Below are 10,644 nucleotides of genomic sequence, written 5' to 3'. Positions count from 1 at the left end.
AGTAATACAAAACTGAACAAAAGGAATCTGATACTTTGCCGGTGAAACATTTGCAGATCATAAGATGGCAAAGATCTAAAACAAGAAGAATTAAAAATGATTTGCACAGCTAAATCATAAAGAAGGGAAAGAAAGAAAGACTGACGTTTGGGCAGAATTTGAGCCTGCAAGGAAGACAGGCTGGAATCATGGAGATTTGCTTTTGGAAAAGACAAGGTCTGTATGTCCTTCTCTCTTTCTCATTCCTTAGAGTAATGTGTGCTTCAATTCGCTTCTCTGTCCCTGAAGAAAAGAAAAAGGGGTTTCTGGTGGCTAATGTGCTCAAGGAATTGAAACTGAAAGCAGGGGAGCTCTCAACCCGCAGAGCACATTTAGTTGCTGAGGGCACTCAGGAATACTTCCACCTTGATATTCAGACTGGGAATCTGTTGGTTAAGGATAAAATAGACAGAGAAGCTTTGTGTGGTCAGAATGATCCTTGTGTACTCCTATCTCAGCTTGTTTTGGAAAACCCCTTAGATTTCTTTAATATTGAAATCAAGATAGAAGATGTGAATGACAATGCCCCCAGATTTTGGAAAAAAGAAGTGGTGCTGGACATTCCTGAAAACATTCCTGAAACTACAACATTCCCCTTGGAATCAGCACAGGATGAGGACCTGGAAGAAAATAGTATACAAAATTATACTCTGAGTCCCAATGACCATTTTCGGCTTGATGTGCAAAGAAATAAAGATGGAAACCACTATGTAGATCTTGTTCTGGAGAAGTCACTAGATAGGGAGAAGATGCCACACCTTGCATTGACACTAATGGCTATTGATGGAGGAGTTCCAAAGAAAACAGGCACAGTTCAAATTAATATTAATGTTCTGGATAGTAATGATAACTTTCCTCTGTTTAGTAAGTCTGAATATAAGGCAAGAATAAAAGAAAATCTCCCTAAGGGCACTCTTGTAATTAAGGTGGAAGCCACAGATCTGGATTTGGGTTCAAATGCACAGATCCTCTACTCATTCCATCGAGTCCTAGAAAGGATAAATAATTTGTTTTTTTTAAATGAAATTACTGGTGAAATCAGTGTTGGGGGACAGATTGATTATGAAAAAGAAAAGAGTTACAGCATGAACATCAGAGCAACAGATGGAGGGGGTCTTTCAGGGCACTGCAATATACTTATAGAGGTTGAAGATGTGAATGACAACCCCCCAGAAGTGTCCATCATATCTCTGACCAACACTTTAAAGGAGGACTCTCCCCCAGACACAATGGTGGCCCTCTTCAGTGTTAGAGACCAAGACTCTGGAGACAACAGCAAAACGGTCTGCTCCATGGAGATGAATCTCCCTTTTGTGCTCAAAGGCACCACAAATAACTTTTATCAGCTTGTGCTCCAAAGTCCCCTCGACAGAGAGACGGTCACTGAGTACAACATCACCATCACAGCCATTGACAGCGGCTCTCCTAGGCTCACTTCAACAAGACTGATTAATGTTCAGATCTCTGACGTCAATGATAACCCTCCTCTTTTTGAAAAGCCTTCATATGACATGCAGATTCGAGAGAATAATATTCCAGGCTTGCTCATTGGCTCAGTCCACGCTGTGGATCTGGATACAAAGCTGAATGCTAAAGTGACTTACTCAGTTCTGCCTGGGAAGGGTGATGGCCTTTTGCCCCCTTTCATTTCAATCAACTCTGAAACTGGAAACCTGTATGCCCTCCGATCCCTGGACTATGAGCAGATAAGAGGCGTCAGAGTGACTGTGAGGGCGTCTGATGGTGGTTCTCCTTCCCTGAGCTCAGAGGTGATTGTCCGCATCCACATCATAGATGAAAATGACAACGCTCCCTTCTTCCTGTATCCCCTGCAGAACAACACATCCCCATGCAATGAGCTGGTTCCCAGGTCAGCCGAGGCCGGCTATCTGGTCACCAAGGTGGTTGCCGTGGATGTAGATTCTGGCCAAAACTCTTGGCTTTCCTATGAATTGCTGAAGGCCACGGACCCAGCCCTTTTCAGCATAGGAGCACAGAATGGGGAAGTGAAAACCAGGAGAGCCCTGAATGAGCGAGACACAAACAAGCAGAGGCTGGTGATGCTGGTCAGAGACAACGGACGTCCTCCACAGACCAGCACGGCGATGCTTAATGTCCTTCTTGTGGATGGCTTTTCGGATCCCTTCCTGAGGAGGGTGGATGTCAGTGTGCAAGAACCGGAAGAAGACAAAACCTTGACCAAGTATTTGGTGATCTGCTTGGCTGCTGTCTCCTTTGTGTTCCTGGTCTGCATTGTTGTGTTTATTGTGGTCAAAATCCTCAAGAAGGACTCCCAAAGCCACTTTACTGCAGCTGTTCCTCACTTCCCCCCTGCCACTGCTGAGGCCCAAGAGAACTCTGCAGAGTCACCAAATGGGTCACTGCCCAAGACTTACCGTTACGATGTTTGCTTGACTGGTGGATCCTTAAGTAGCGAGTTCCGATTTCTCAGGCCCCTCTTTCCTGTCTTTTCGGTCGGAGAGGATAACATCCCAGGGAACTCTAGGATATCTTCAGACATCAAGGATACGTCTGAGCAGATTGTAAATATTGAAGCAAAGAAACAGGTGAGATAACTGCTTTGTTAATGCTGCCTTTGCATTCCTCAATTTTGCTAATTTTTTAAAAAAAATTAAAAATATTTAAAAATATTTAAAAAAAATATTTTAGCTGGTGCTCCTTTCTCTTTCACATATTTTTGTTCAATTTATCTTATGTCCACTATGATACCATCTTCTCTTCCTTCATTTTTTCTCATGTTAATCTACCTATTGTCATTATTTAACAATGCAACTATTACCTAAAAGTACAGACTGATAGTGGGCTGAGCACGGATTTGCCAAACCACAAATTTATAGCACATTCATGTATACATGAAATATACAAGTTATATTTATAATATATATGTTATATGCATAAACCTATTTCTGGAATCAATGTGAATTTTCATAGGCTATTGAATAGTATACATTGCTTTCAAAAACACACTACTTTGATGATAGAAAGCTCCTACAAGAAAGTTATACACTATATACAAGGAACTGTAATTTAAAGAACAAAAAGTAAAAATATGCTGTGTTTTAACTGATAGTTCTATCATATATTTAGGGTATTTGTATGATACATAAAGCAGGTATTATGCCATTTTACTTCTTGTTTTCTAACACTTGTGTTTAATTCAATATATTTGATTACCAGCAATTATGATGATATTCTTGTGAACTATTTTATAGTAGTACAAATAGTTGTAACTAATATGGCTGTGTATTGTTTATAAGGGCATGTTGATTTAGTGACCAAATTTGAAGCAAAGTGCCAAATCAAAATAGTATTGGCTTTTAAAATACTGGGTTAGAGCTTCAATATTGTTTCAGTATTGACCCTAAAAGCTATTCGGGGCATTCTTTATCTATACTGGTTCTATAATTTACTTTGCAGTGCTGAGACAGATGGTTGGCTTGATTTTTGGACTCGGAGTACTGCTTCAAATTGGACTGACTCATGAGTACTGAAATCATGACTATATTTCTTGGAATTGAGTCGTTCCATGCGGGCCTGATAATTTAAGAAATGTATCCACATGGCCAGTTTTAACACCTTCCAAAAGGGATGGAATTGAAGAATAAGCCTGACCATTTTGATGCCTTTGGAAATCCATCTGACTCAAACATGTCTAGCCATTTATGTTTTTATTATCAATTTGGTGCTGTCTCAATCACTGGAGTTATTCTAGCCTAGTGGTGGCGAATCTATAGCATGCATGCCAGTGGCGGCACTCAGAGCCCTCCCTGTGGGCACGTGCGCCATCACCCCAGACCCACCTCCTCCATGTCCCCCTCTTCACCAGCAGCCCCCCCGGAGGAGAGTCACCCCCAAGTGCAGCCCACGTGGAGCAGCGCAGCCAAGAACGTGGCAGCCGAGCAGTGGGGACAAGACTTTATCTTTGCATCCATCATGCGCAGTTGATGCTGCGGGGCATGGGCAGAGGGCATGGCTGCCATGGCGCTGCTGGGCCGCCTGGGTGGATCAGCGGCAGACCATGGAAGTGGTGGGTGGCCCCATGGGTAGGTGAGTCGGGGGCAGGTGGGGGCAGTTTTTGGGCACTCGGTCTCTAAAAGGTTCACCATCACTGTTCTAGCCAATCAAAAGTTTGTTCATCCAAAGTACTCACTCCACTTTCAGATGCTGTTATGCTCTTCCTCCCGCTTTCTGCTCCTGCATCCACCAAAGTTTTGGCCTCTTCCAAACACTCCCCAGTCTTTCTTCCCCAGCACAGGGAAGGGCGGTTTCACGCCCTTACTGTACACAATTGGGCTCTCTCACATTCTAACCCACTCTCTGGATAACTTCTCCTCTTCATCCATCATGCCTGACTGGTTTCCCTTGGATTAATAAAGCGCCATCTGTGCTTTGCCACCCACTTCCTGTAAGATAGGCTGCAGGGAATTTTCCCTCCACTTCCTTGATAGTTCACTTACTTGTAATCTTCATACGGTTAGTGAAACTTTGCCAATTAACATTACAGATTTTTTTCCTATAAATCTTTTACACAGAAATCCTTCAAAACATGCTAAAGCAGGACAGAGTGACCAATCCCAGAGTTGCCCAGTTGCTTCTGAGTGCTCTGACATTTTCGTTAGTCACTTCTTAGAATATGGCATTGCTTAGTCTTGTACCATCAATTAAACCTCACTTTGTTTCTTCTTCTGGTTGGGCTCAAGTTAATTAATTAATCTTTGAAGTTGGCTGTATTCGTTTTTAGTAGCATAATCAAGCATTTTAACATCTGATAAAACTTGATATATGCTTAGAAATTTTCTTCTCTCTCGTCTTTGTTTTGCAATATAATACACCAGAAGTATCTATGCAAATATAATTTAGTATTGAAAAATTACAATGCTTCCTTTTATAATTTTTCAGGGTAAAGTTCCTTTGTCTGAAGATCCTGCTGCTAAATCTGGAGGCCCAAGCTGTACTGTAAATCCAACAGTAGGTGTAAATATGAACTCTGGTCAAAGCGACTGGCTTTCCTATCACTAGATGACGATTACCAACTCCATCCATCATTCCTTGTCTGTCAGAAGATACATGCAAGAATCGTCTAGGCTGAAAAGAATGGGTCCTCTGCATAAAAGAACATCAGAGACAAACTTTGAAAACTGTTTAAAACAAGCCAGATTGAAAATAACAAGAATGCCCTTATGCTGTTACATTCACTTTGACTGAATTTTTGTGGAGTGATATACAAATGGATTATGTGCATACATTTTACCTAATATATAACTGATTTGTTATTTCTGCTTTGTAGACTTTTACAATAGGCTATTGTTTTTTTAACCTAGGAGACCTTGAAGCATGTTTATCATTATGATTCTTTGACTTATGATTTATGAGGTTATGCTCCTTCCATAAAATATTTTAAATAGCTATATTAATTTCTTGGACATTTTATTTATTGGGTAACACAGGTGATTAGATATGCTTACTTAGAAAAAAAAAGTGAATGATTTTTCCAATGATGGTGTACTTAGATCCTAGGTGTATCTAAGTCCTCAGTTACATCATTATCTGAGGTTATGCTTGAAATAGTGATTTTCACAATACCCAAACTCTACATGTACATGTCTACATGCAAAATGGATTTTCAGTAATATACAATTACCGGTATTCTTGCTTTCCTGCAATCACAATGTACAGTATGTACATACTGTACATTCATACACACATACATGCATGTATACATACATAATATACTGCAAGGTAACTAATTCTCCTTTGGAAAAAGTGGAATGAACTATGCACAATTTGAAAAGAGCGTCATGCCCTCAGTGGCATTATAGTCAAGAGGACCAAATAAGCTACCTCAGTCCTTTGCTGCTCTTTTAAGATCTGTTCACTTACAATGATCAGAATTATTCCAAAGGTAACTAAAAGAGATTTAACACCAATATTGATAGTCCTTTCTACAGCAAGAAAGAGTAATTCAATAGTAAATCCATAAGAAAGTACGTCTATTAAGGACTACTTTTAAAAATCCTATCTTTTAATATAATTTTCTGGTTTTGTGCTTACATAGTTAAATGAGATGTCTGTACATTTTGTGTTTTATTAGTAATATTGTGTTCAAACTATCACAAAAATCACAATTGTAAAGAGATTTATATCTGTGGGATGAAAAAGAGTAGCAAGTAGTAGTATATTGATGTAGCAGTTTAGATAGTGAAGGATGCAATGCGGAAACAACTGGAATCAGCAAGAAAATATATAAATGCTTTAAAGGATGTGGAATACAGTACACCCATTTTGCTTTATGCACTGTAATCACTATGTAAAGGGGAAATAAAAAATACCATATACATATTGTAAGCCAGATTTTGATATGGTATTTGTATGCTCAAAATTAATAAAATTGGTTTGTAAATTCTTTAAATGGAATTAATATATGAAATCAAACCTTGACATTGAAACTATCATCATCATCATGATGTTAGTAGTACATACTCACAGCAGGCAAAGGAACAAGATAGATTTCTTCCACTGTTGTTTTCCACCAACCAGCATTCAGAACATGCTACCAGTGATTCAGTGATTTTGTGATTGTGATCTCAAGCAGGAGTACAGACTGCTTATCCATTTCTCTTTATCCTTTTAGAGTTGGGTTTGTTGTTGTTTTTTGGATATTCCATTAGTAGAAGAATTGTATTTCTTCCGTCTCAGACTCTTAGATTAGCAAAAGACATACATCTCTTCCAGGCAGAATGTGTTAAGATCCTCCCAAATTCTCTGCTGTGGGCAAAGCTGTATTAGTTATCTCAGTGGGCCTGCTTCTTGATATTTGGCAGCCCTTGTACCTAAGATATACAACATACAAAATATAAATACCCCTGCCCCCAAAAAAATTGTGTACTCCTTTTAGAGTTAAAAAAAATCTTTTTTTTTTCAAATTTTGAAATAATGTTACCCTAAAAGATTTTTTTTATTTTTGCAAGTCAAAAGTCAAAAATTAAAAAAATAGAATCAAAAGCATTTTCTTTTCATATGGTCATAATAGATAAATTCAGTTCAGGAATGAGGGATAGACAATTACCTTACTTCCTTTGCAAGATATCAGTAGGAATAGGAATAGCTTCTATACCTCCCCATAGTGCTTTACAGCACTCTACGGGTGGTTTACAATGTAGAAGCATTATCTGCATATTGCCCTCTCCCCCAACAATCGGGGTCCTCATTTCACAGATTTTGGAAGGATGGCAGACTGGCTCAACTTTGAGCCCTTCAGGCAAGAACGTTGTGGAAAGGATAAAGGAAAATGACATTGGCCACAAATCAGTGTAGAAGATGAGATTTCAGTTAGTATAAAGTGACTTTTCTTTGATAGCATAGGAAAAAAGAAACTAAATTGGCAGTATACAGGAACACAGTCTCTACCAGAGGTTTACAGTTACTCAACTTTTCTAGCAAGTCAAAGTTCACTGGGATGATGTCAAATACTGTTAACAATTTCCAAAGTTCAGTCAACCAATACTTAGAGGGCTAAAAGCAAACCGCCTGTCCTCCCTGGAAAAGTCAAACACTTAAAGGGATCATGGCAAACTTATTGATATGCATAAATGGATCAGTTTTGTTTTTTCCTGTGTTTCTGTGTATCTTTGTAAACCAAGAAAATGAGAAGCATATACTTCTTGTGGCCCATGGATAGGAAAAAACAGCCAAACTCAGTTCTTGGTGTCTACCTGGACTTGACTGTGCTGATTTCTTGGCAATAATATGAAAATGATTTGTCATTGAGCTGATTAATATGACTGAGTCTTTTGCCCAGGTTAATGAAAAAACATTACTTCTCTCGTGGAAGAACACAATTCTGTCTAGTGGTAAGATGTCTGCAGTAACCAACTACTTGGATTACCACAGTACCCATTGTAGATGCAGACTCTGATTGGAATTCTTGGTTTTTCTATAAGTTCTAGGGAAAAATAAGCAGAAGTGAAGTTGAAGAATAGCACCTTCTGGCATTGACTGTTCGTTGATGTACCACACCCCTCAGTTCAGGAATAATTCTAAGTGCAGCTTCAGTAGATGAAGTCTGATGCTTGATATATTAAAGTGAGACAATATTTTGATCAAATATTTAGCTATCTCTTTGATATCCATTTCTTTTTTATATCAATGAATTTAGATAATAGAATTATGCAGGACAAAGAAGACACAGGTAGGCAGAATAATATAGTAAATGAAAAGACTCTAGAACAGAGGTCCCCAACCTCCAGGCTGCAGCCCACTACCAGTCTGTGGCCTATTCAGAACTGGGCAGCATGAGAGGCGGGCCAGTGGAAATGCACACTTATGCACAGTGCCACTCGTGCGAGTGATGCCCCAAAGGCTTCTCTTGTGTTAGTGGAGCTCTGCGCATGTGCACCAGCCTGGTTCCCCTCTCTCCCTCAGCCTGGCCGCCAAGCCACCTGCTCCTGATGCTACAAAAGTGGAATGGTGAGACCAAAGGCAAGAGTGGGACAAGAGTGTCCTGCTCAGCCTTGCTGACTCACTGAGGCTGTCTGCACAGGACACCTGATCAGCTTTCGGTGAGTCTGAAAGAGCACAAGACCATGCCCCCAAAGGCTTCTCTGCCAGGTGTCCAGTGTGACCTTGAAGGGGGGAGCAGGGCCTCACAATCTGCAGATGGATTCTTGGCATTCCGTTCCCACCCCATGTGATTCAACCACCACAATCATTGTCAAGTTGAGAGCGAAAAAAATAATTAGGTGAAAAGAGAATCACTCTTGACATTCCAACCCCCAGGAGGAATGATACATCTGTAATAAAAACAAATACACAAAAGCATAAACAATTTACCGTGTACAAAACTTGTCTCACTTTGGTCACTTAGGGTACCTGGTGTGAAACTTCTTTATTAGTCCAGCTGCTCTAACGTCCTTTGTTGCCACCCATTCTGCATCTGCTATGGGTTAGCCCTTCCACTGCACAAAGTATTGCACTTTCCCTGGTGGTGTCTAGAATCCTAGATGTCCTTAATCTCATAGTGTTCCTCTCCTTTTACAAGAATCGGAGATGGGGGGTCTCTCTGAACAGCCTTAGCTAAGAGTCTTGAGCAGACTTTAGTAAACGGCAATGAAACACTAGGTGAACCCGCCTAAGACTTCTCGGCATCTGTAGCTCCATTGTCACTGGGTTTATAATTTGCATAATAGAGAAAGGACCTATATACTTACGACCTAGCTTCTTACAAGGTTGTCTTAGGTTTAAATACTTTGTGGACAAGTTCATTTTATCCCCCACTCTGAACTCCCTTTGAAGGGCTGTCTTCCAATCAGCTTGCTTTTTCTGGGCCTCTCTTGCTTTCCCTAATGCCTTGCACAATGTAACCCATGTGCCTCTCAGAGAGTCCATCCATTCCACCAATGTTGCAGAAGACGGGGTCCCAGGGGGCAGCTCCGGAATGGCTACGAACTCAACTCCCATAGCCACCTTAAAAGGGGTAAGTCCTATAGTGCTATGTGCCAAGTTGTTATAAGCCATCTCAACAAATGGCAACAGCTCAGGCTGGTTAGTCTGCTGATCATTTACATAACATCTTAGGTATTGCTCCACTATTGAGTTAGCTCATTCTGCTGCCCCATTAGTTCTGGGATGAAAAGCAGAGCTAAGCCTCTGGGATGACCCTATCAGGTTCACGAATTCCCACCAGAACTTTGCAGTAAACTGCACACACACACACACACACACACACACACGTCTGAGATAATCCTCTTTAGATACCCCATGCAGTCTGTAAACGTGCTGCATGTACAGTTTTGCTAGGAGCCGGGCTGAAGGGAGTTTGGAGCACGATGTGAAATGTGCCTGCTTGGAGAACAGGTCAACAACAGCCCATATTATAATGATCCCACCACTTTCTGGCAGTTCAACTATAAAGTCCATGGCTATCTCCTCCCATGGCAAGGTTTGGTTGGCTACTGGCTGCAGGAATCTAGGAGATTTCCCTGGCAATCGCTTCATAGATGTGCATATTCTATGTCCTTCTTCATCTTTGGCCACCAAAATTACCTTTTTATAAGGTCCAGGGTCTTTACAAATCACAGGCTCATGGCTGATTAGCCACCCCTTTTTTTCATGCACCACTTCCCACTGCCCCAGTCTACTGCTGGAATGCATTTTTTCAGCCAGGCTAGCCCCAGAATCATAGTCATTCTGGGAGCTACAATAAAGCGGATAGTCTCTACGTGCCTGCCAATCCTTAGGCTCAATGGTTCTGTCAAGCAGGTAGCTGTCCCCACTCCATAAGGGAACCATCTAGCTGTTCAAATCCCACAGGCCACCTTGGTTTCTTGAGTCTCAACCCCAATTTTTTCACCGTCGGCAAGCTGATCAGATATAAAAGAAGGAGGGGGGACATGATAGCAGTATTCCAGTATTTGAGAGGCTGCCACAAAGATGATGGGGTCAATTTATTTTCCAAAGCACCAGAAGGAAAGACAAGAAACAATGGATAGATACTAATCAAGGAGAGAAGCAATCTGGAATTAAGGAGAAACTTCCTAACAGTGAGAACAATCAAGCAGTGGAACAGCATTCCTTCAGACGTTGTGG

The 10,644-nt window shown here is 40.8% G+C and overlaps 1 protein-coding gene across 1 annotated transcript; it reads left to right on the top strand.

The window, feature by feature from the left end:
- Nucleotides 1–6,463, top strand: LOC308665434 (protocadherin beta-16-like). Its single transcript, XM_081323466.1, has 2 exons — nt 1–2,606; nt 4,960–6,463. Exons 1-2 carry the CDS (start codon nt 189–191, stop codon nt 5,077–5,079), a joined length of 2,538 nt encoding a protein of 845 aa, XP_081179592.1. The 5' UTR covers nt 1–188; the 3' UTR covers nt 5,080–6,463.
- Nucleotides 6,464–10,644: the final 4,181 nt, after the last annotated feature.

The sequence above is a fragment of the Vipera berus genome (genome assembly GCF_964194415.1).
Source record: "Vipera berus genome assembly, chromosome: 3".
In the NCBI taxonomy this organism is placed as follows: Eukaryota; Metazoa; Chordata; class Lepidosauria; order Squamata; family Viperidae; genus Vipera; species Vipera berus.
The sequence above is the reverse complement of the archived record's forward strand: the minus strand, read 5'-3'. Positions and strand labels throughout refer to the sequence as shown.

What these genes read in the sequence shown, in the direction of transcription:
- LOC308665434 (XM_081323466.1), top strand. Translation starts at nt 189, where the DNA reads ATGGAGATTTGCTTTTGGAAAAGACAAGGTCTGTATGTCCTTCTCTCT. An exon ending in ATATTGAAGCAAAGAAACAG is followed by an intron (nt 2,607 to 4,959) that starts GTGAGATAACTG and finishes ATAATTTTTCAG; the next exon opens with GGTAAAGTTCCTTTGTCTGA.